We start from the raw sequence: 26,843 nt of genomic DNA on the forward strand, positions 1-26,843 counted from the left end.
CAAGTGGTCTTCAAAGATTTACATTTCAAATTATGTTCTGCTCAAATGTTTAGACATAATCTTTCATTAAATGAACAAAAGGCTCTTATAGAGCTTTGTACCAATTCTGATATTTTCATCCTTCCAGCTGGTAAGGGAGGGGGCAGTGGTGCTCATGGATTCCAATTATTATTGGGCTGAGCGAAATAGAAAGTTAGCTAACCCTTAGCATTATATGCGCATGTCCACTAACCCTACTCTCAATTTGAAGAAAGACATTGATATGTTTTTGCAGAGAGCAGTGGAGGAAGGCATTATCAGCAAAACCACTAGTTCAAATCTTTTTGTGAAGGACCCGGGCAAACAATATCTATATCTGTTGCCGAAAATTCATAACAGCCTAGATCAGCCCCGAGGTAGACCTATAGTCTCTGGAATTGGTTCTTTGATTGAACTTCTGTTGGCATATTTGACCCAATATTTACAACCTCTGTTACTGCTTATTCAGGCTAGAATTAAAGATACTACCCAATTCCTACAAATTGTATCGGATTCCCAACTTGAACCCAATTGGCTTATGTGCACCCTTGATGTGAAATCCTTATATACCTGTATACCACACTGGGCAGGACAGCAAGCTTTGGACTACTGGTTGAACAGAGCTGGGTTGTATACACCGGGATTCAATACATTCCTCACTTGTATGGCTGAGCACGTCCTAACAAAAAATGTTTTTTATTTTCAAAGGACTTGTTACTGGCAAAGCCAGGAGATAGCTATGGGGGCCTCATTTACCCCCATTTATGCAGATCTTTTTTATGGAGTATATAGAGGAAGAACTAATTTACAATGAAGCCCGAATATTTATTTGCCAGAAATCGACATATGGAGGAGATTCCTAGACAACTGTTAGTTGGGTGTGGCGTGCGGATACTGAATATCTACGGGAGTTTGAACAATATTTGAATGATAATAAATGGGGTATTGATTTTTCCTTTTCTTACAGTTATAAGGAAATTAATTATCTAGATGTCATGGTTGTGAGAGAACCTGATCATTCCTTGTGCACTTTGGTGTATAGAAAGTACCCTCAATACAACAAATTTATTGTATGCTTCTAAGTCTGCACCCCACATACACATCAGAAATATTCCCAAGTCCCAATTCCCAAGAATTAGAAGGATTTGTTCAAAAGAATAAGATTTCAACAGCTCTAGGGATGATCTCACGTGTAGATTTCTCCACAGAGGTTACAGAATGGGGGATGTTGTCACAGCCAGGGAGTGGGCTTCCAAACAGCCCAAGGCTGAGTTGTTAACTTATAAGGAGAAGAACGAATGCAAGGAATCTGATACATTGACACTAATAATAGCTTATGGTCGAAATGTCAATTTATTAAGAAATGTGGTTAGTAAGCATTGGAATATATTGATGGCCAATGAGGAATTGGGTCAGATTTTGCCTGAACATTATCAGTTTTCCTTTCGTAGAGGCAAGACACTGGGATCCCATTTTTCTCATTACAAACGTCATGGCATAAACAGGAATTATGCAGATCAATTAACAATCACAGGGGAGAAACTGGTTGGGTCTTTCCCATGTGGGCACTGCTCATTATATCAACACATTTGCAAGTCTAAACAATTTTCCAGTCAAAATATGGGTCAAGCATATGATATTAATTGTTATGCTAATTGTGGATCAGACTGGGTCATTTTTTGGCAAGTTGTACCTGTCCCTCTTTTTATATAGGACAAATGTCCAGACACCTTCGTTTCAGAATATCTGAACATATAAGTGACATTCGCAACAAACGCATCACCAGTGCCTTGTATAGGCACTGCCAAGCACATTCTACCGCTAGATTCAGGTTTACTGTTATAGATAAAGTACAGGGTGATAGGAAATACAAGAGGGGTTGGCAGTCCTTACTAAATTATAAGGAGACTAGATGGATTGTCAAGTTAGGTGCACTTTTCACACCAGGGCTCAATGATAAATTATAATATAGCTTTAAATAAATGAGATGTGATGTCACAGGAAGTGTGATGGCTTGAATATTTAAACAGTGTATTTTGTTGTTTGTAATATCACTGATAAAGGCTCTGCGCCGAAACTGTTTTGATATCTTTGTTCTACAATTAAAGATTTCTTTAATGTGTCTGGTCTGGTGCTGGCTCTGCTTGTTGTTTGGAAACGACATGCTTCCCGTACCTGTCCATCATTTGAGAGTCTTTATTCAGAGGATGAAGAGATTAAGATGTCTCTGAAAGTTTCTTCTTTATGGCTGCTGCCACCACCATAACATCTACAGGTACCCCCCCTTAGTGAGGAAATCCTTTCCCGAAGGAGGTGATAAGAATTTGTTTGGCCTCCGAGGGACTGGTTCCATTGTGTCAGGTGACTCCCATGCCTTTCGACTGACCAAGCCCATTAGCTCGTCGAAAGGCGGAGACACCCAGGAGGCTGAAGGTTGAGATCCAAAAGCCTTCAGGAACACTGACTCCTCATCAGAAGGGGTGGCGGCCTGCCAGCCGTCTCTGCTTCAGGATCTCTAGAATATCTGCCAATGAGATATCATCAGAGGACGACCATGGGGACACTTCTGACTCCTCAAGGTCAGTGTGTGAAGTGACGGACTCATCTGGAGAGTCTACATGCTTCCTCTTGCAAGTTCTCTTCCAAGTCAGCTCCTTAGGAGGGTATTCCAGGAAGGCCTCGGAGGAGAGGGGTTCACCCAATGGGGGATCCTGAGACTCTGGATCTCTGCTGTCCTGTGGAATGTGTGGTGCCGGGACAGTAGCCGGTGTCTTAGGGCGATGAGTGCTATCCTTATGTGGAGCTGTAGGGGCAGGGAGCACACTACTCATCAGCTCAAAGGCGGATCCCACCGCCTCCGAAGACTCCCTCAGCTCCAAGGCGACAGAGAAAGGCACTGGAGTTAGCGAAATCGGACCAGAGGCCGATGTAGGAGCCGAGCCAACCTGGACTGACGTTCCAAGGGGTATGCTCGGCACCAAAGATGATCGGAGCAGAGAATCCCCCTCAGGGCCGACCGGGGAAACGCGGCTCCCAGACTATCCAGACAGCACCGAGAGTGTCGGAGCAGAAGTCGGTTCCGTGATCACCGAAGGGGGTCTCGGAATCAATGGATCCACAGTAAGTGGTATCAAGCACTCTGGCTCCAAAGGTCCAGCTTGGCTCGGAGGAGGAACAACAGTGGGTACAACTCGTATTGTAGGCTCTGGGACCAAATGGGTCAGAGCCGAAAATAATTTGGTTAGCGCTGGTGACTTCAAGAGTCTGCGCACCACCATCTCCACATCATCATCATCATCAGATAAGCTCCTGGTGGACATAGGAGGATAGGGTTGGAGAACGAGACCTGTGCAAAATGGGAGATCTCAGTGTAGGGGAAATCGGTGAAATATCCATGGATCAGCTCCAAGAAGAGGTATCTTACGGCTCTGAAGACTTTGGAGCCAAAGAACAAGGCTTGTCAATCAATACAACCTCAGACGGCTTTGAGGACTGTGGAACCGAGGAGGTAGTAGCCTTAGAAATGTTTGGTAACTTGACTGGAGGCTCTGACTGAGCCGATGCAGCAGGTGATGGTCTCTTTTGAGGTTTGTCCTTTTTAGAAGGAGAAGAAGAAGAGGAAGAACAACTGTGGATAGTTTCCTCAAAAGTTGGCTTTAAGAGCCCCTTAAGGATCAATTTGTTTCTCCTTTCTTGTAAAACCCTGGCACTGAAGGAATGACAGAATGTCCTGTAAATGAATAGCTCCAAGGCAATGCACACATATGACATGACCATCTGTGATAGATATTTTTTGTGAACACTTCTGGCATTTTTTTGAAGCTCAAAGGCTCATGTTCCCTCTCCTTTGGGTCTTTGGTCGTGATAATGACAAGAGACCACAATATAACAAGAAATTACTAAACTACTCTATGAAGTTAACTACACGAAAACACTGAAGGGACAGATAAACAGGATAAGAAGAAAATAGGGCCTCTAATTAAAATGGCCCTAAATTCCAGAAAACAACATACCAACTACAAGCCCTCTAAATAAAACTGGCGACGAGGTCTCTAACTTAAACGAGCTGCTATTAATCTATACGACAAGACACAACAACCACTACAAGGGATACAGCAAGGCCTACAGAAAAAGACGGCCTAAAGCAGCACCAATGGGAATAATAGCTAAAACAATCTGGATATACTAGCTATGTCCAAACTACAATAGAAGATAAAACATCCACTATAATACAGAAAAAGACTAAAGGTTGTAATAAGTTAATAAGTAGAAAAAAATCTTAACAACTTGACCACGGCCAAGAAGAGCGCATCCAACCTCGTAAAGCGGCAAAAGCGATCTGGGGAGTTACACCACTGCATTATGGGATATCTACTTGCCACAGCCAAGTTTGAGTCTTTCAGCTGTGTATTCAGCCGAATCGGAGCCAATGATCGGCTCCCAACCCATCATTGTAAGAATGAAGTTGAGATAGGACAACATAACATCCGAAGTTCACATTTGAAGTGAATTTAAAGAATGAAGTGGTGTTATTTATGTATTCCAGGAATTGCTCGAGTCTAGCCAGTGATCCCTTCCATATAAGGCAAATATCATCCTGGAACCTATGGTATGTCCTAATATGGTTATTGTAGGAGGACTGAAAAACAAAATGTTTTTCCCAATATTCAGTGACTGCATTGGCGTATGCCCCACCACAAGATGAACCCATGGCAATACCCCTATTCTGTTAGTAATAATTATATAGCATTCAATAACAAGTACTAAGTACTAGCTCTAATAGCTCCAATATTAGGGTAACAGTATCATGGGGGCGGGTCCTAAGTTCTATAAGTATTTCGTGGACCCACTCCAGTCCATTACCCTGCGGTATAACTGTGTAAAGGTCACATACATCTATGGTCACCAGTATATCTGTTTGGCTGTATTATATTTTGTTTAAGGAAACCAAAAAGGTCCACGAGTCCTTACAAATTTGAAGTTCTTCTTTTAATATTTTCTATAATTTGAAATCTAAATATTGTGCACAGGCTGAGGTTATTGAATCCCTCCCCATCCACTAAAGAGCTCATAGTGGGATGGTGTAGACTTCTATGAATTTTGGGGATTCCAAAAAACACTGGTATTCTAGGGGTCAGAATATTAAGATAGTTGTATAAGTGTATATCTATTCTTCTTTCAAGGAAAATGTCACTTAACTGAGTATAGATCTTCCTATATGTTCCATTTAGTTCATTAAGTGTGTCTGCCATTAGAGTCATTCTTATTTCTAATTCTCTCCAACCTTCTTAGCCCTGGGTATTCATTATCAGAGTCTGAGGTTGCTCCATGTTCTTTCTAAGTCAGCCACATTCCCCTAATCCTGGTTACTGTCATAACTGTTTACAGGAAAATTTTTCCTATTATTATAATGTCTACGTTTGTTCTGAAAGCTAGGAGGCTTTGGGTATGCTACGCCGACTGCATACTGCTTTAATTCCCTATTAATTTTCTGTTTTTTTTTCCAGTTTTTAACTTTTCCATGTATTGCTCTATGGTACTGTAAATTCTCAGATGCTCGTACTTGAATTGTTCATACCTTCCCTTATGTTTTTGTCCAAAACAGTCAGATCTTTACCGAGGATTTCTACCTCTTTATCATTATATTTAATAAGCAATTCAATAACAAACCTGTCGAACATTTTTAACAGGTCAACATGTAAAGCCGAATTATTAGACAAGCCAGCAGGGTATTTCCAAATGCGTAAACCCTTGGGAACAATATTACACCGAATACACTCCCTAGGGTATGCATTTTCAAGGTTCAGACTTTTAAAGTTCAACAACATATTGTCAAAATCATTTAGCTTACCCTCCAAGGTGGAACCAGTCCGTTCCGGTCCTGGAATAAAGGAAAAACCAGCACCCAACCAATCTTTAAGTAATGCAATTTCTCTCCTGTTAGAAAAAGCAATTCCTTGTCTATGAACACCATTAGCAGCAATTCCTTGTCCAGGCGACTTCCCTAATAACCCAGACTGTGTATTTCCAGCTGCAGGACCGGAAGGTTCCTGCAATTTGAGTTACGAGACAGCAGCAAGACAAAGTAGTGTAGAGTTAAAGTCAAAAGCTGATCCTCTGGCTCCCCCCTGTGGATGATTCACAATGGGAGGAATTTCTCCAGCTGAACCAGGTAGTCCATCTTTAAAGTTTATAACTTCTCTCATGTGCATGTTGATATTGATGTTGCAACCTTGTTATCCAGGGGCAGACATTTGTTCCAACCAATTCATTTAAGTTTACTGACATCATGATAGACAAAGTTGTATTTGAGAAAATTGAACCTTTCCTTTTTGTATCAAAATAATCTTGACAACACCCACACTAAGAACACATATGGGATTAGTTTGACTTTTAAACCAACCCTCCATTCTAGACTAGTCATGTATGAAAAATTATGTGAACTAGATTTAATGAATATGCATAAATGTAATAGCAGGCTCTCAGATGGTAAGATGAATCTTAACAAAAATGAGTGGTAACTTGTAAAGAATTTGCAAAGAAAAAAAAATAAGAATTATGAAACCTGATAAGGGTAGTGGGACAGTCATTATGAGTCTGGGCATGTACAATAAGAAAATGCATAAACTGTTATAGACCGACACATATGAGGAGACTACACTTAATGAACTACATGGAGCATATAGCAGGATCTATAACATTCTGACCCCCTAGAATACCAGTGTTTTTTGGAATCCCCAAAGTCCATAAAAGTCTACACCATACCCCTAGGAGACCTTTAGTGGATGGGAGGGATTCAATAACCTCAGCCATTGCACAATATTTAGATTTCAAATTAAAGAAAATATTAAAAGAAGAACTTCAGATTTGTAAGGACTCATGGACCTTTTTGGCTTCCTTAAACAAAATACAATACAGCCAAACAGATATACTGGTGACCACAGATGTATGTGACCTTTACATAGTTATACCGCAGGATATTGGACTGGAGTGTGTCCACAAAATACTTATAGAACATAGGACCCCCATGATACTGTTACTCTAATATTGGAGCTATTACAGATTACTTAATAATAATTATAGAACATTCAATAACAAATACTACTTACAGAAAAGGGGTATTGCCATGGGTTCACCTTGTGGTGAGGCATACGCCAATGCAGTCATAACGTATTGGGAAAAACATTTTGTTTTTCAGTCCTCCTACAATGACCACATTAGGACATACCATAGGTTCCAGGATATTTGCCTTACATGGACGGGATCACTGGCTACACTTCAGCAATTCCTGGAATACATAAATAAAACCACTTCATTCTTTAAATTCACTTTGAATGTGAACTTCAATTTTGTTAATTATTCGGATGTTCACTTATTTAAGGATGAAGTGAAAGGGAAATATGTCACCACAATTCACAGGAAAGAGACTTATTCTGTTTCCTTCACTACAGTAGTTCACATACCCAGCATCATAAAAGGTCTGTAGTGAAGGGGCAGTTAGGGCAGCTCAAATGGTCACCAGAAACAAAGATTTTATTCAGGAGTGTAACACTTCACACTGCATGCTCCTCAGAAGAGCATACCCTGTAGAACTAATCGATGACTTGATTCAGGAAGTCACAAGGAAAAGAATGAATGGACATTTTCAGCCCATTCTGGGAGATAAATGTCACTCTACAGATGCAATAGTAGAAGAGGTTGTTTATTCTATGGTAGCGCCTGTTATAACTACAGACAAGCAAAAGTATGGTACTGAACAAGTCTTCAATTTTTCAAGATCTTTAACCATTACATTTAGTGAAGACTTTCGAAAGTTAAGGCCCATATTTGAAAAGAACTGGCCTACATTAACAGATGACTCTAACATTAGAAAACAAATAGGTGAAAGACCCATTATTACCTGCAGAAAGGGAATGAATTTTAAAGACATATTTAAGGAGAAACAGTTTATGAATAGTCATAGTACGCATAGTATGTTTAAATGCGGGGCACGGGCATGGTGCCATAAAATACAAGTAAACAATTTTACGGTACGAAATTCTACATACCATATAAAGTGAAAATATAACTGCAATTCAAAAGCAGTGATTTACTTAGTATCGTGTGACTCATGCCCAGCCTTTTACATAGGTAAAACAGAGAGGAAATTTAGTCAACGGATTTATGAACATGACTTTGCTATAAGAAAACATAACTTAAATAATGCCTTAGCTAAACATGTTTTTGACAACTTTGAGCATCGGTTTAGATTTTCAGTCATTGATCAGGTTGAAATTAATGACAAAAAACCATGGGGGATACTTTTAGAATCTAAGGAACTTAGATGGCAAATCTGTTTGCAGGCTGACAATTGGCCGGGGATAAATGAGCGTAGCTCCATTACCCCAGTGCTAAGGTTAAAAGCACTGGAGAGAAAAAAACTTTAGCACTTTATAGTCGGTATATTTTATACACAAGTTTTCAGTAATGCTTATTCAGTATTTTATTTTATTAAGCTTTTTCCATTAGAAAGCATACACATATACAATTCTTTGGGTTTTATTGTGTATGGGGTACCTTTTAAGCAGGCTATGGTGGTGGGTTTACTGTTTGATTTGCATTTTTTTCATCTAATGAATTTGAACTACTGGAGTATATAAGAAAGCGATGAAAAGAACATGGTGTCTGATGAAGTTTAATACTTGTTTAAACAAAAGCACTTACCAGTTATTTTATCAGTGTTTTTATCGCTTAATAAAAGGATTTTATTGTTCCACTGCTTCCTTTAATCATTCTGGGAACACTGCTGGGAGTGTGCCTGGGAGACTAGTCCACTACTTTGTTTTTTTAAATAATCATAAGTCTGAACAGTTAGTTCGGAGTGAAAACTACGAGGGTTTTTCTTGCATTTGCAAAGTAACAATTATTCTGTTAGTACATGCTTTTACTTTGAGAAACGGGTCTGCAGGTGCAAGCAACTGATCATGAAAGGTCAGAACAATATGTTCTGAGTGAAATCTACAACGCAGAAAATAACCCAGGTATAAATGGATACTGGCAAGCAATTCACTAAAAATAACTGAAGTCTGAAACTGTGGGAAGTGAACATTTATAGAAAATAGTTGCCTCTTGAGCTCCCTTAGTACTTTAATGTAGTAAATGTATCAGTGTACAATTTAGTTTATATATTTTGGGATAGCCAGTGCATTTTCTCAAGGCTAAAAGTTAATGTTTACTGAAAGCATGCAAGTTGTCATATCTTTGGGGAGATGAACAGAGAACATAAAAAAGAGCAATCTGTGTAAATGGGAACAAAGGCTTTAACTTGAGCTTTAGCATGGTTAACTTTAACTTTAGAATAGGTAAATTCTTAGGTGCCGCCATCAATTACAGATAAGGAATCATACTTAGCAGGACAACCATTCTTTTTTGGAAAGTGTATAGAGTTTGGTGTGTTTGCTGTGATTTAAAAGGGCTACGTTTTTTTCAAAATATTACAAACAAAAGTAAACAGACCTTGGATAAATCCAGGTGACTTCACAAAATAATTATGCTTTGTGCCACTGGAACCACGACAGATGTGTGCAGTAAAAATAAGATTTATTCAAACAACACATGTGGCCAGATAAAAACGCAAGTTAATACTTTCACCCAGATAGCTTCCTTAGGTGTTAACATTAAAATGCAGAACTGCAACACAATAAATGGTAGCCTAAGATCACATGACAAGCCAATTAAACAATTAATTTTATACACAATTGTGTCTGTCTTTCAACACAGGCTTTAAAAAAGCAGAACCATTTAAACCTGGTGAAACACGGGCTTTAAAGCCATAATATCCATCTTAATTCTGCTAGTTCTGTTTTTAATAAAATATCCTCTCCTCTTATATTCTCAATGAAAACTTCTAAATTTAAAATTTAAAATTATGGTTTTCACCTTAACCTAATTTGTGCTTGTAAAGTGTATTTGTAAGTTTCTTTGTATTTATTTCTGACATGTAACTACAAATATGATATTTAAGTCTCTTTTCCCCACATAGAATGAGCCACATTATTCACAGTTTGCTAGATAAATAAGATTCATGCTGTTACAACTCCCAGATGCTCTCAATTCTATTTCTTTCTTATATACCGTGTGATAAAAACTCCTTTTTGTATCAGTATGTACATGCATATATACAAAATTTAAACTTACCACACTTAAAAGTACCTTTCGTACCTAACTTTTCATTAAAACCATGTTTTGGGTTGGTTGTTTTATAAAAGAAAAAACATGAATAATAACATGAGGTGCATATTAATATACAATAAGAACACTTTAGCTGTTAAATACATAATAGCTAAACATTGGTATATATTACAGGATATCCCAGAGCTAAGGTATTCTATCACTAACTGACCTAGTTTTTTGCATAAGAGACATAGAAATCTTAAAAATATTTTACGTAACAAACAGCAACTCAAAGCATGGTTTAATGATAAGCAAGGTAAGAAAGGTACTTTTAAGTGTGGTAAATTTAAGTTCTGTGTATGTATGTACATATATATATATATATTGATACAAGGAAGAGTTTTTAAAATCCAATATATAAGAAAGAAATAGAATTGAGAGCATATGGGAATTTTAACAGCTTGAATCTTGTTTATCTAGCAAACTGTGAACAACGTGACTCATTTTATGTAGCGAAAATGAATCAGTGACTTGAAGATCGTATTCGTAGTCACATGTCAGAAATAAATACGAAGAAATGTATGGGTGCACTTTACAAGCACAGATTAGATAAAGGTGAAAAACAATTTTAAATTTGTAATTTTAGAAGTATGCATTGAGAATATGAGAGGAAAGGATATTTGATTAAAAACAGAACTAGCAAAATTAAGATGGATATTACGGCTTAAAGCCTAGGTTTCATCAGGTTTAAATAGTTCTGCTTCTTTAAAGCCTATGTTGACAGACAAACACAATTGTGTATGAAATTAATTGTTTAACTGGTTTGTCATGTGATCTTAGGCTACTACTTACTGTGTAGCAGTTCTGCATTTTAATGTTAACACCTGAAGAAGCCATCTGGGCGAAAGTGTAAACTTGCATTTTTTATCTGGCTACTTGTATGGTTTGAATAAATCTTATATTTACCACACATACCTACTGTTATGGTTCCAGTGGCTCTTGTGCTTTGCTATAATTGTTTTTCAAAATATTCTCAGTATTTTTTGAGTGCTTTTACTGAAGTGCAAAACCTAAAAAAAAGTTGCATGGGTTAAAATAAAGAAGAAAAGTAACTACAAGATCAGCCTGCCAAACATTACTAGGTACTTGTGTGGTTTGAATAAATCGTATCTTTACTGCACACATCTACTGTTGTGGTTCCAGTGCCTCTTGTGCTTCATTATAATTGTTTTTCAAAATGTTCTTAGCATTTTTTGAGTTCTTTTACTTAAGTGCAAAGCCTAAGAAAAAGTTGCATGGGCTCAAATAAAGAAGAGACGTAACTACAAGATCAGCCTGCCAATTATTACTGGGTGCATTTAAGCTGCAAGTTGGAAATAAGAAGTTATGTACCTACCATAACGTTCCATGTTAGTTGTCTTCGCTTTAGCTCGAGAACTCCTTTTACCAGCTCGAGGCAGCCCCATATCCCATGATGCAAGGCAGGAAGTACCCAGATCTCATTTGTTGACAAAAGGGCAATAACACCAAGCATAAAATACTTCCCAAAGGAAGAAGAAACTTACAGATGGAAAAAGGACCAGGTCTGAATGGTCTTTAGCATAACAGTTTCTTATACAAGGTCTGTCCAGGCCAGGGGAAGGAGGGAGAAGAAAGAAGGCCAGAGAAGACAACATGTAATGTTAAGTTGTCAACTTGATGGGACGCGTCCCTAGCACCTCTATCCTGGGTGGCTCAATGGAACAAACTCTTGAGGACTGTAGAGCCAAAACTGGCTCTGTCCCTGGAGGCCAAGTCCAATTTGTAATGGGAAACAAAAGTGTGAGGAGTAGCCCAAGTGGCCGCTGCACAAATAGTGTCCAAAGGTAGTCTAGCCTGAAAAGCTGTAGAAGCAGCTAAACTCCTAGTTGAATGTGCTTTAGGTTTTGAGCACAGCTGTTTTCCCGATCGTATAAATTTCAGTGATGACAAGAAAGCCATCTGGACAAAGTCACTTTAGAAACAGGTAGGCCTTTTTATTATCCATAGGAGACAAAAAGTTGATCAGATTTTCTAAATTTTTTGTTCTGTCCAAATAATATCTGAGCTGACGGTGGACGTCAAGATAATGTAGCTTTTGTTCAGCTCTATCTGAATAGTTAGGAAAAATGGGACGGGAGATCAATGGATTGATTCAGATTGTTTTGAAGCGACCTTAGGTAAAAAGGATGGATTAGTTCTCAAAGATACTCTGTCTTTGTGAAAAAAAAAAGGGGTCGACGAAAAGAGCATGAAGTTCAGACACCCTCCTGGCAGATGTAATAGCCACTAGGAATAAAGTTTTCCAAGAAAGATATTTCAGGGAACAAGAAACAGCTGGCAAGAATCAAGGATGTCAGCACTAAATTTAGATCCCACTGAGGAGGAGGATTCCTGATTGGAGGCTTTAGTAGGAAAATTCCTTTCAAGAAGGCCCTGCAGAGCCTATGGGACATAATATTATGATCTGCTATCCGACATGAAAATTAGAAATAGCAGCCAATTGAACTCTGACTGTGGAAGAAGAGGAGCCTGCATGAAAAATCTCGTCCAGAACTGCCTGAACAGGGGCAGTAAAAGGATCAATATTTTGGGCCTTAGCCCAATAAGAGAAACGTTCCATTTGCTTGTGTAAATCCTCCTGGTAGAGGATTTATGATGTCTCTAACTGGGTTAGAGATCAAAGGAAGCCTGGCTAAGGAAGGAAGTGGAGCAACCATGCTGTGAGGTTGAGAGAAGGGATGGATTGGTGAATCAGTAGATCTGGCACTGGGTCCAGATGCCACGGCTGCACCAAAAGGTGATGATGGAGGAACGGGAACCAAACTTGTCGAGGCCAGTAAGGCAATGAGAATCAATTTGGCTCTCAAAGCGGTAGCTTTCTGGATCACCTGAGGGATCAGAGGAAATGGAGGAAGGCATAAAGAAGTCCCTGGGGCCAATCCTGGGTCAGAGCGTCTCTGGGGATGGCCTGATAGAGGGAAGAGGCTGAAGAAGTCTGGACATTTGCTGTTTTGGGGAGTAGCAAAAGATCGCAACATGGTTCCAGAAAAATCTCTTCCGCTATAGATTGCTTGAGAGACCACTCGTGAGGCATGAGGATAGCTCTGCTCAATCTGTCCGCTATAATGTTGGTTTTCCCAGGGATATGCGTTGCTACCAGAAACCGGTGAGAGGAGATCGCCCATTGCCAAAGTCTAGGACTTGGTTCCGCCCTGTTTGTTGATATACCAAACTACAGACATGTTGTCTGTGTGGACTGCAATTGTCCCTACGGGAAGAAAGTCGTTGAGGGCGCACTGCTCTCATCTCCAGGACATTTATGTGCAGATGGTACTCCATGAACCATCCTGCCCTGATAATGACCCCCACCCGATCAGGGAGGCATCCGTGGTGACAGTGGCTATCGGGACGGAGGTACAAAGCACCTGCCTTGGTGAACCTGAGACGATGTGATCCACCAAGCAAGATGTTCTTTGCATGTTTGTGTCACCAGAATCTGGTTTGCTGGTATGACCACTGTGTGAACAGCATCCACTGAAGGAGGCGCATGTAGAATCGAGCCAGGGAAGAAGAGTAATGGCCGCAGCCATGAGACCTAATACCTTCAGAACCATTCTGGCCTGTACTTTCTTGCTGGCCAGAATGATCCTGACATGAGTCTGAATGTCTGAAACTCTTTGTTCTGTAAGGGTAGCTGACATCCGAACAGTGTTTAAGTTTGCCTATGAAGGTAATAGACTGGCAGGATGACTGTTGACTGAGATGCCCAAATGAGAACAAAGGTCTATTGTGTAATCCCTGGCTTGTATAAGCTGGTGCCTGGTCGTGGCTGACAGGAGCCAGTGGAAACACCTGGAATCCTTGACGTCTCAGGTGAGCCGTGACCACTGCCATGCATTTGGTGAACACTCTGGGGGCTGTAGTGAGACCAAAGGGCAGGGCTCTGAACTGGAAATGACTGGACCCCAGCCGAAAGCGGAGAAATCTCCTGAATTTTGATGTGATATCCTGAAGATCTATTGAGCACATCCAGTTGTCCTTCTGTAAGAAGGGCAGAATTGACTGAAGAGTGACCATTCGAATCTTGTCTTCCTGACAGACTTGTTGAGTCTGCTGAGATCCAATATTGGTCTCCAGTCTCCCGTCTTTTGGGGACCAAAAGAACCTTGAGTAGATTCCGGCTCTGAATGGTCTATTGTAACTGGCTGAATGGCTCTTTTGCAGTAGTTTTGATTTCTAACTCTGCAATGTCCCTTAGACGGGTGGTACATCTGGAAGGGAACTTGAGGAAGGGACTTTCCTCGAAAGGAATTATGTAACCCTTGGATATGATCGACTGTACCCATCTGTCTTGAGTGAGGGAATGCCAGGCTTCTGGGTACAGTGATAATCTTCCCGACTGCCTCCAAGGAGGGACAGCCAACACCTCAGGGATGCTGAAAGGGCTTCTCAGGAAGAGACTCCCTGTTGCCCTGGTTCTTGGACCCCTCTGCCTCTACTGTTGTTGTTACCCCTCTGCCTCTAGGGGTAAACTGACCGTGACTCCTTGGGATTTCTTGCCACCCTTCTGTCCTTTGGGATAAGGCCTAGAAGGGGTGGAAAACGGACTCCAACAGCAGAAAGAGTCTTGCCGTCCTGCTCACACCTGGTCAAGGTCTCCTTCACCTGAGGGCCAAACAAAGCTGACCCATCAAAGGGAGAATTTGTGAAGGCATCCAGGCTTGGCGCCTAAGAGCCACACCTGTGCCTGCGTTCTACGCTCCATCCGCAGCATAAGATATTAGCCGCATGGAGGAGTTAGCAATGGAATTGAGGGCAATCTTTTCTTGGGCCCCTGCAGCTGTAGGATCCTGAACTACTTCTCCCAGCTCCTTCAGGATATCTCTGGAGTCTGGTGAAGTGACAAAGATAATTCAGCTAACGCATAGCAAAGGTCGCTGAGGAAAACATCCTTTGCAGTACCTATCCATGGTCCTAGAGTCCTTATTAGGAGGATGGACTGGCACGGAAGGATCTGCAAGTTCCTTTTGGTGGCCGCAGCCACCACCATGGCATCAGCAGGGACACCTTTGGTAAGGAATTGTTTGTCACTAGGGGCAGTGATAAATTTAGAAGGCCTCCTAGGGACTGGCTCTACAGAGTCAGGAGCTGTCCCTGCATAAGGGGTCGAAGGCGGAGACACCCAGGAGGTGGAGGGCGAGATCCGAACGCCTCTAGGTATACTGACTCATCCTCAGAGGGATTGTTGGTGGGCCAGTTTCCCTCTGTTTCAGAAGTTCTAGGATGTCTGAGAAGGAGACATCCTCAGAGGGGATCTAGGGATCCCTCTGACTCATCAAAGTCAGTATCAGTCTACATGCTTCCTCTTACAAGTCCTCTTCCTAGGAGGATCTCAAACATCAGGAGAAGAGGATCTCTGGGTCCTGTAGCAAGAGAAGTGGCAGAGATGTCAACAGGTACAATAGAGGGAGGAGCTACGGGAAGAGACTGCTGACTGATACCAGTGGCCAGTACACTCTTCATCACTCCCAGGCAGGATGCCACTCACCCCTCGGAGGAGACCATGGAAGCCCGACCACGAAATCCTCTAAGGAAGAGGAGATAAGAGTAGGGGCTGAAGGGACAGAAGGAGGTATCCGTCCTCCAGCCGTAGCAGTAACCATGCAAGACTCCAACTCCAAACTCTGGGGTAGAGTCGAAGGAGGAACAGTAACGGGTGTGGACCAACAGTCGCCTGCTGAGACGGACTGTGTAGCATTTGGGCCAGTACCTGTGACTTGAGCAATCTACTGACCACTCTCTAGGTCATGATCTGACAACCTGGATGACCTTGAAGAGGAAGGAGACCTAGACCTCTTCCTGGAATGGGCCATCGGATACTACTGATCCTGTCGGCACGACACCACAGTGGTCAGAGAGATTCGCACCGAGACGTCATCGCGCGAAAAGCTTTGTAGATCCAGAAAGGCTTAGAAACAGAAGCCTGGGCCTTGGCAGTTTTGGTTGATTTGTGGTGGCAACTTGGCGGAGAGCCCTCCGGCAAAGAAGACCCTGAGAATCAACTATTGGCGTCTCTCCTGCAGGACTCTCTGGTTGAAGGAGTGACAAATAGCACAGGAGTCCTGCAGGTGAAGAGGGCCCAAACAGTGTGTGACCGTCTGTCAGAGACATCTTCTGACAAAACCTGAAACCCTCTCCTTAGACATAGTGCCTAAACACAACAGACACACACACCAGTCAAAGAAATTAAACTAATACCAAAAGGTATTTAGTAAAAACACCAACACACACCGGGGGATGGGATAGGAAAATTGACTGACTAAAAATTAAAAGAGACAGGGATTTCTGTCAGAAAAGGTTAAATTTAAATTAAACTATCAAAAATTAGTTTTAACTAAAAAGGGGCTTAAATATCACAAAGTGAACAACTTACCAGGAGCTGGTAAAGAGAAGACCTCCAGATCTGGGTACTTCCTGCCTTGCATCATGGGATATGGGGCTGCCTCGAGCTGGTAAAAGGAGTTCTCGAACCCATCAAGCAAGAATGAAGGCGAGATTGACAACTTAACATTATATATTTAAAAGTATTTTGTTCGATATGTGGGAAAAACAGCTTATCATAATCGCTGATTTAGCGATATTAATATGAAATGTAAATGGCTTTACAGTAATAAAAAAAAGTTATGTACTCACCATAACATTCCATCTGTGTTGTCAATTTTCATTCTTCCTCCTGTTGCTCTCATACACATGTTTTCCCCAAGGGTAAGGACCATCAATGATCATCTAACAGTGACCATGTAACACACTTTTTTCAGTCTCTTTCCCAACTACCCACCCCTGATGTTTTTGTCCTTGTACCCACAGATCCAATGTCAAAGTGTAATAATACAACTTGTTGTATACAGCCCCCTCACCCTAAGTCTGAAAAGAAAAAATGAATGGAATACAACTATGGGCATTATGTGTTGTTACCAATGCTAAAAGACCCAGTTCATGTCCTCTAAACAGTTATCACTACAACTATAGCTGCAACATAAAACAGCGTCTGAATACAACAGTATTTACTTCTGGTCGAGTGCATGTAGTTGAATGAAAAGAGACTGTCAAGCAGTGAGATTAGCTGATCTGAGCAATCAATTTCAGGTGTACACCTCGTATAGTAACAGGACAGGGATGATTAGTTATTGCCTGTTACCTCCCCTTCCCCCTTCATGTAGTAAGACACCAAGCTAATAAATAGCATCGATCTTATTTCTGGTAGAATAAATGTACTAGAAGGTTCTCAAGGGTAGGAAATGCGCTTCGTTATGTCAGATTGTATGCTGCAGACTTTAAAATTAAAAAAAAAAAAAAAAAAAGTTAAACTGAGTTACCTCATTATGAAAACATAAGCACTTTTATGCACTTGAAACCTGTTAGTTGTGAATAGTACTCTGCCTGCATGTTTTTCTTAGATCTGTTGTTAATACTATATAAACTACATTTTTTCTCATATTTTTGTAATAAATTTATCAGAGTGGCCTTTACCCTGCACACTACTTGATACATGGTGCCTTGTTATAAGATACAACTGTGTGAAATCTGTATAAGCATATTTATGTATAAATACACACAAACACACACAGACATTGCCTCAGTACGTAAAGAAATGCAAAAACCTGAAAACCTTGATGCTGACCCCCCCAATCACTAGCACAGAAGCCACCACAGGCACTAAAATCAATGCAGGCAGCTTTAGGTCTACAGAATCAAATACCAGAGACACCTACAACTAAATCAGCCAAGAAGACATTGGCACAATAAGAGGGATCAATGTCACAAAACTGGAGACTTAACAGGAATGTTTAGTATGGAACAAGGCTGCGCCGAGGTAATGCATGTTGAAAGATCAGTCAAAATCACAGCTATGGGAGGGACTGATGTTGATGAAGGAAGCCTGTGGATAGCTGTACTGGCCTCACGTCTACCAGCATTAAATCATGGGATACTAAGAAGGCAATGAGATAGGAAGGAGGAAAAATTACCTCTTGCTGCTCTATAACAGGAGAAGTAAGAAAGGAAGCCCATCTGCCTGGGCCTTTATCACTGCCTTCATCATCTTTGACTAGTCCAAATTCATAGAAAAAGACTGCAGAGAGTGAGATGATAACAGTGACAAAGCAAAATGAGGCCTGGGGGAGGAAATTTTGTTAGAATATATTCAGAGATGAGAAAATGATTTTTCTTTTTTTTTTTCTAAGAACGGTCTCTGGTACTACTGATACTGAGAAACTCTATAACCTACTCACACTGAAAATTCTCTACAATCTATCCTTCTTACAAGAAACGAGAAAGGCTTGGGCTGAGGACCTACATGACCACTCTCCCATCATGTCCTTTGCATTTATCCTTCATACGTCTAGAATCTTCAGAAGTTTCTTTCAATTCTTTCAAAATTAATTTAGTTCACCTGTCACTACTGCTCAAAGATTTTACAGATCTCACATTCATTCCTCTTTCAAATGAAGGGGACTTAAACATAGCATGCATAACAAAACAATGGGGAATAATAAATCTTGTGGCTACTTTTCTGATGCATTTGAAACCAGACTGTTGTTTCACTGTAAATCACAAAACACTCAAAAGACTTCTAGCACAACAAAACATATGTAAGAGGCACAGGATAAGATACAAAAGAAAGTGGCTAACTTTATTAAAACAGACAACTCCTAACATTCTAACACAGACCAAGATACAATCACAGCTTAGAAAAACAGCTACACTTCATTTATTTAAGGGTAATTGTAATATTAACAAGTTATCTAAACATATCATAACAACACTTTGCACTCTGATGAAAGCTTATATAGCAAAAAACTGGACTGATAGATCAAAATTAACCTGGTTAGAATACAAAAGCATAGCAAAAAAAAACACATATTAGCCAAAAAACTATATACAAAAAGTCAGAAAAATCAAATATATTATCAAAAGTACTGTAAAACATTAATTGAAATACTCTTAATAGTCTGGTATAGTCTATGTATTTTAAGGATAGTAAACATTACTGCTGGAATCAAACCTGCTACTAATGGTACTGCAATACATTAATTGATATCTTGTCATGAATAGTATGTAAATACTATGTACATGAGAAATGTAAGCACACCACTCTGTTGAGATTAACAACTAAACTAAGTAAGGTGACATATGTATATATGTTTTTAGTAGAGTAGAATGTTATCATATTATAGGTTGATGTTATGCATATATTATAGCTCACAGTAGTAAAGTTGGTATAATAAATATGCCATATGGAAAAACCTTTAGACAAACTTATAATTTAATTATATCAGTGTGACAATACTATGGTTTTCTACAAAATATGAATGTTAGTAGCATAATGGGAAATAATAATAAGTTATGTACTCACCATAACGTTCCATCTGAGTAGGTAGCTTCATTTGTCTGCAACCTGTGGGTCTTGGATCCGATATCGGATCCGAGTCGGCAACTTGTTTCAAGCTAATGGATCAGAGCTCCTAGCTCCTCCCCTCACCCATAATCCCCTGCCAACCCTCCATGACCTCAGATCGAGTTTGCCCATCAATATGTACCCAAAAAGGGTATCCAACTAACATAGATCCGCTGAAGGCCAGGGGGAAGGAGGGGGGGGGGTGGTTGCAGAAAATGAAGCTACCTACTCAGATGGAACGTTATGGTGAGTACATAACTTCTTAATCTGAAGTAGGGACTTCATTTGTCAGCAACCTGTGGGACAGAGTCCCCAGCTACCTGAATCTTGGGTGGCCATCATGGAAGGATATTGCGGAGCACCGCAGAGCCAAAGGATGCTCTCCCTCTAGAAATCACATCCAGTTTGTAGTGGTTAATAAAGGTACGAGATGAGGCCCAAGTGGCTGCCGAACAAATATCATCCAATGGAACTCTAGATTTGAAGGCCGCAGAAGTAGAGCTGGAACGAGTGGAATGTGCGCGATGGAACGAGTGGAATGTGCGCAAACTCCTTCAGGTGCGGGTCTCCCAGAGGCTTGGTACACTAATAGTATACATTGTGAAATCCAGCGTGACAGAGATACTTTTGATATTGCTTTCCCCAAATTAAATTTGGCAAAGGAAACCAGCTGTTCTATGAGTATAAAAACGTAGCTGCCTATGAACATCTAATGAGTGCAGCTTGTACTCTCCTTTATTCTGATATTTAGGGAAGAAAACCGGTAAATTTATGGATTGATTTATACTGGTTTCTGATGCTATTTTGGGAAGGAAAGAGGGATTGATCCTGAGGTACACTCTGTCCAGATGAAAGGTCAAATAAGGAGGCTTCACAGAAAGAGCTTGAAGCTCCGAAACTCTTTTCGCAGAAGTAATGGCTACAAGGAATGCTGTTTTCCAGGACAAGAATTTGAGATCTACTGAAGCAGCAGGTTCAAAAGGTGGAGCAGTCAAGGCTTGAAGAACTAGTGAAAGATCCCAAGGTGGTGCGGCTTCTTTTATAGGGGGTCTAAGCAAAAAAGTGCCCTTGAGAAAGGTTTTACACAACTTGGCCGACATCAAGGGCCCTGTGTCATGTCCCACATGGTAATGGGAGATGGCAGCCAATTGCACTTTGACAATTGAGCAACTAGCGCTTTCCTGAAAAAGTTCAGTTAGGAAGTCTAATATGGATGGAAGAGGAGCCGTAAAGGGATCTAGATTATGATGCTCCGCCCAGATGGAGAAACGTTTCCATTTACTGCGGTACACTTTCCTGGTGGAGGGCTTATGTGATGCCACAAGGATGGCTTTGACTGGTGAAGAGATACCGTGAGTCCTAACTAGGAGTGGAACTGGAGCAACCAAGCTGTCAGCTTCAGACTGTCCAGATTTGGGGTTGGTAAGTCCGACAGATGGGAGATTAGATCCGGACTGGGATCCAGAATCCAAGGAGGATTCACTAGGTGAGACCACAGGTAAGGGAACCAAATTTGCCGAGGTCAGAATGGGGCAATGAGGATCATCCTGCTCCCCAACCGCGAGGCTTTCTGTAAGGGTTGCAGCATCAGGGCTAGAGGAGGATAGGCATAAAGTAGACCGGGTGGACAAGCATGCACCAGAGTGTCTCTTGGAGTTTCCCCTGGAGGGGGAATCAGAGCGAAGAAATTGCCGCATTTGGTGTTTGAGGGAGAGGCAAAAAGATCGCAGCAGGGTTGCCCCATATTGCGAATATCTGCTTCGCTACTAGTGGGTTGAGAGACCACTCGTACGGGGTAAGAAGGGTGCGACTGAGTTTGTCCGCTAGGATGTTGGTCCGCCCCGGAATGTGCGTTGCAATCAGAAAGCGGTTGGTGGAGATCGCCCATTTCCACACTCTCATGGCTTCGCGGCATAGAGGGTAAGACCTGGTTCCCCCCTGTTTGTTGATGTACCAGACAACCGACATGTTGTCCGACTGAATTGCAATCGTTCCTACGGGGAGGAGATTCTGAAGTGCTTGCAATGCGTACAGCACTGCTCTCATCTCCAGAACGTTGATATGCAGGGAGGTCTCTGTATCGTTCCACGTGCCTTGGACCGTCCTGCCTGAATAATGCCCCTCCCACCCGAGGTGGGAGGCGTCAGTGGTCACCGTGGGGAGAGGTGCAGAAGGGTCGGCCCGTATGGAGGTCTGGAGCATGGAGCCACCACAATAGAGCTCTCCTGCAAGCCTTGCTGATAGCAATGGGGTGATGAACAGGAAAAGACAGAAAGGACCATTGTACTAGAAGGGTCCATTGCAGTACCCGCATGTTCAGACGGGCGCATGGAAAGAGCGTTATCGCTGCCGCCATGGAGCCCAGCGCCCTCAGGACCAATTCCGCTGGTGGGGTCTCTGATTGGAGGATAGCCCTCACATGGAGTTGCAAATTCCGAAGTCGTTCGGATGTTAGAAAGGCTCGTAGTTCTCTGGTGTCAATTCTGGCTCCTATGAATTCTATGGCTTGTGTCGGGGCCAGAAAGGATTTGTCGGCATTGATGGTGATTCCTAACTGTGGGGATAGGCGGAGAAAGAAATCTCTGGCTGAGCAAAGTAGATGCCTTGTTGGGGCGGTCAGGAGCCAGTCGTCCAGGTACGGAAAGACCTGCATTCCCTGGAGTCTCAGGTGGGCCGCAATCACTGCTAATACCTTGGTGAACACCCTGGGGGCTGTGGTGAGGCCAAAGGGAAGGACCCTGAACTGGTAGTGACTGGCTCCCAGCTGGAAGCGGGGGAACCTCCTGGATCGTCTGTCCATTAGAATGCGGTAGTACGCATCCATGAGGTCTACAGAGAACATCCAATCGTTCTCCCTTAGAAGGGGGAGAATAGATTGAAGAGTGACCATTCGGAATTTTTCCTTGGTTACCGACAGGTTCAAGCGGGACAGGTCTAAAATCGGTCTGAAGTCCCCCGTCTTTTTTGGCACCAAAAAGAACCTGGAGTAGAACCCTAATCCGAGCTGGTCTTGGGGGATGGGCTGGATGGCTCTTTTTCTTAGCAGCTGCTGAATTTCTGCGGCTGCAGCCTCCCTCTGATCGGGTGGTACATCGGGGAAGTTCTTGAATTTGGGGACATGAAGTAATGGTATTTTGTACCCTCTGGATATAATTCGAAGCACCCAGTGGTCTGTCGTGATGGACTCCCATGCCACTAGGTGCTCCGAGAAGTGCCCCCCGACTGCCTCCAGAGTTTAGCAGTCGGGCAACCCTTCAGGGCTGCTGCGTGGGCCAGTCAGAGAAAGGTTCTCTGGATCCAAAGTTTCTCGGAGCCCCTCTGTCCCTGGGGCGGCGTCCTCCCTGTCCTCCTCTGCCATGGAAGGACTGATTGTCTGGAGCGGGTTGGGAATGTTGCGATTTCTGGAACCACATCTTCTTCTGACCCTTTTGGTTCTTCGAAAAGGACTGCTGGGGCGCAGAGAAGTGGACTCCGATGGCAGACAACGTCTTCCCATCCTTCTCGCTCTGGACAAGTGTCTCGCGAACTGTTTTGCCAAACAGGGCAGAACCATCGAAAGGGGCATTTGCAAAAGACGCTTTAAAGGGCTCCGCAAAGTCACAATGACGGAGCCAGGCCTGACGTCTCATGACTAGGCCCGCTCCGCTAGCCCTAGCGGCTCCCTCTGTGGCGTGGGACAATAACCGCATAGAGGTATTTGAAATGGATCTCAGACTGGCCATTCGGGTGGAGTACAATTGTCTGTCCTCCGCCGACATGGACTCGGGGGGGGGGGGGGAGGGAGGGCAGCGTATTCTTTGATAAGATCCCGCTGCATCCTGATGACATGTGTCATATAGTTCAGAGACCTTACCGAGAAGGTCGCTGAACTAAAAACTCGCTTCCCTAAGTGGTCCATCGAGCGGGACTCCTTGCTCGGTGGATGGACTGAGGGGCTCTCCTGAGCTAGTTCCCTCTTCGTGGCTGCCGCCGTCAACATGGCATCTACGGGGGGACCCTTGCTCCAGTGCGACCGGTCTGAGGGGGGGCTTAGTATCCTGTCCGGGCGTTTGGGTATTGGCTCCACTGTGTCCGGATCCTTCCACGCCCTGGTGGTAATAAGGTCCACCAAGGGGTCGGCCGGAGGGGACACCCAAGAGGTAGACGGGCCTGCTTCGAATGCCTCCAGAAACATGGACTCATCGGAGGAAGGCTTGGGGGCAGACCACCCACTTCTGATCCTCAGCATCTCCATGATGTCTCCAAAGGAGACATCCTCAGGGGGTGAGCTTGGGGAGCCTTCCCCTTCATCCAAGTCCGTGTCCTCAGTTAAGGATTCGGGGGAGTCCACATGCCTCCTCTTGCACTTATGCTTGCGGGGCACTTCCTCGGGGGGGCTGTCCGAGGAGGCCTCGCCAGCAACATCCTGTTCCAATGGAACTACCTGGAACATTGAAGCAGGCTGTCCCTTTGGCCGGGTGATGGAAGCTTGGACCAGCAGAGAGGGAGTGCAGGGTGGAGCCGAGACAAGGGCCGGGGGTTCGGATGCTCTCAACAGAGCCCTCTCCACTACATCGAAGGCCGAGGGGGAACCACTCTCTCTGGGCTCCGAGAGTCGTCTCCCACTCGGATCTGATGAAGGGATCGGAACCGGCTCCGAGACCATCGGATCCGAAGGACCAGTGCGCTCCGACCTGGACGGAGCCAAAGGCACACTGAATCCCTCGGATCCGAAGCTTGGGCCACAGCTCCGAGAGGTCGGATCCGACAGGCTCGAGGGCAGGGTCGGATCCGAAGTACCAAGTACTGTCGGCGCCGACCCACCCCCGGCTCCAACGCTGCTCGGCTCCGAACGCTCCAAACCCAGGTAGCGGGTCGGAGAAGGAGCAATTGGATGGAAAAAAGGTGTCGAGCTCCCCCCCCAAAGGGGGGGGGGTGGCAAGAGCACTCCCATCTGCAGCTGGGCCTGGATGAATCTTGGCATCATCCAGTCCAAGTCTGCATCAGACATGCTGAACGTTGATCTCGAAGAGGCCACTGAGGCAGGCCTGGAATGCCGTCTTGATGACCTCGATGGAGATCGGGCCTCCTCCTCCTCGGGCCCTGGGGAGATACAAGGGGATCGGAGCCAAGGAGAAGGAGACCTAGAAGCAGTGGAGGGAGAAGCCCGCTTAGCTGGCAGGGCCGAAGCGGAGGCCTCGGCCCGCCATTTGTGGTGCTTCTCCCTCCGTTTCTCCCTCCTAGCCTCCCTGTCCTTGGGCGCTTTAGCGGGAGTTTGAGTCCCAGCCGAAGGAAGGGGGGCAAGAGTGGCAACAACCACAGCCTGTGGTAGAGCCACGGGAGCAGCGGAGGCCGGAGCTGAGTCCGGGGGCAAAAGTCACGCCAGGACCAGCTTCGACCTCAGCTCTTTCAGTGCCCTGGGGTTGAACGCTGCACAAATGGTACAGCCTGAGGTGAGGTGTTCAACCCCAAGGCACCGAACGCACAGAGAGTGGCCATCAGCGGGCAGAGCTTATGGCCACACTCGGTACATTTAGAAAAAATGGCTTTTGGGGCCTCAGCCATACTTAAAAGAAAAAAAGGTAGTGCTACACAAACACACAGGCCCCAAAAACACAACACACACACACACACACTCACTAATGACCAGCGAAGGGAGGGAAAAAACTAAGTAAAAGAAATATTTTTTTACACTACAGGGTACCTAACTCTTACACACTTTATATTTTTTAAAAAAGGAAAAGAATTTGACAGAAAAACTCACTTAACTGACAATTTACTTGTTGAGCTCAATGGAATCCAACTATCCACAAGCGCGGCAAACTAGATCTGAGGTCATGGAGGGTTGACAGGGGATTATGGGTGAGGGGAGGGGCTAGGAGCTCGAATCCATTAGCTTGAAACAAGTTGCCGGCTTGGATCCAATATCGGATCCAAGACCCACAGGTTGCTGACAAATGAAGTCCCTACTTCAGATCTATCATTACATGTTTATGAATGTACAATGTAACATGAACTGTACCACATGTAATTGTCTTGTTATTCTTTTTGTTTTATACCAGAAAAGAATTCAACAAAAAGATATTTGATAAAAAAAAAAATCACAGCCTAGAAGCCATAACAGAGGAGAAGGCAAACTATAAACCTGTACAATTTAGCAGAAACATTGAAAGTTCAGACCTGAACGTCAACACGTGTTACTGGTCGGGTAACTAACTTTCAAAGCAATGTAGCAAAACTGCACCCCCCCTTCCCCCCCCAAAAAAAAAAAAAAAAAAAAAGCCTAGTGCTGCCTCTTTCTCTGCTGGGAGCTGTTCCACAGCAAAAGAATAACAGAGAATATGGAAAGGATAGAGTATTAAGTGAGCTGGGGAGGTGTTCGAGCCTACAAAACTTTTTCAGATGATGACTGGACTAGTGCCTACAACAGCTAGTACTAAGGGAAGAAGTAGAAAGAAAGGATGATGCAAAATATTGTACTCCACTGCATACCTGTAGCAGCTGAGCTATGCCATTAACTAAATGCAGTGCACAATTCATCTAAAAAGTCATAAGTGCAGCTGCTGTTGCATTGCTCAACACAAATATGCTTGTAATACAATTGAATAGAGTTTCTAAAGAAAAAATTGCTTAGCAATCCATTGAAATCAAGCAATCTGCTATCTACTCTACCATGAAATATGCTGAATTGTATGTATGCAGTACATTTTTTTTGGTTATGACTTTAAAGACATGCAAAAGTACAAATAACATTCAGGAATTATTATGGCGTAATTAAAGGAAAAAAAAAACATACCCTTGGATGAAAGGCAATGGCAGTAACAAAATCGATATGCTGAAAACAACATAGGCATTCTCTCCTTGATATATGCCACAACCGGACTGTTTTATCCATCGATGAAGAAAGCAAAAAGTAGTTCTGTAGATGAGATAATTTAGAAACGCCATTAATAATGGGTACTTTTATGCTAACTTCGGTAAAATGAAAATCAGTAACACAAATTACTTCACAGTGTAAGTTCAGAATTTAACTACTGACAGTCAAAAATCATGTGTAATGGCACGCACACACTGTTAATTGAAGTGAACCCCGTTCATATCAGTACACTCATGTATGGAAACTTGTCCCTTCTCTCTCATTCAGTAACTATACTGTCTTTGATATTCACGTGGATATACAGATAAAAACCTGCACTTTTTCTAAAGTCATCATTCA

General features: G+C 42.9%; 1 protein-coding gene across 1 annotated transcript in view; it reads right to left on the reverse strand.

Annotated features, from left to right (window-relative positions):
* The window catches only part of WDR44 (WD repeat domain 44), a 1,972,396-nt gene that overhangs the window by 285,812 nt on the left and 1,659,741 nt on the right, over positions 1–26,843 (reverse strand). Inside the window, 1 exon segment of the mRNA XM_044057470.1 lies at positions 26,424–26,546. Coding sequence (XP_043913405.1) covers positions 26,424–26,546 — 123 coding nt within the window.

This window comes from Protopterus annectens, chromosome 15.part0 (genome assembly GCF_019279795.1).
Source record: "Protopterus annectens isolate FY-2018-M chromosome 15.part0, PAN1.0, whole genome shotgun sequence".
Taxonomy (NCBI): domain Eukaryota; kingdom Metazoa; phylum Chordata; order Ceratodontiformes; family Protopteridae; genus Protopterus; species Protopterus annectens.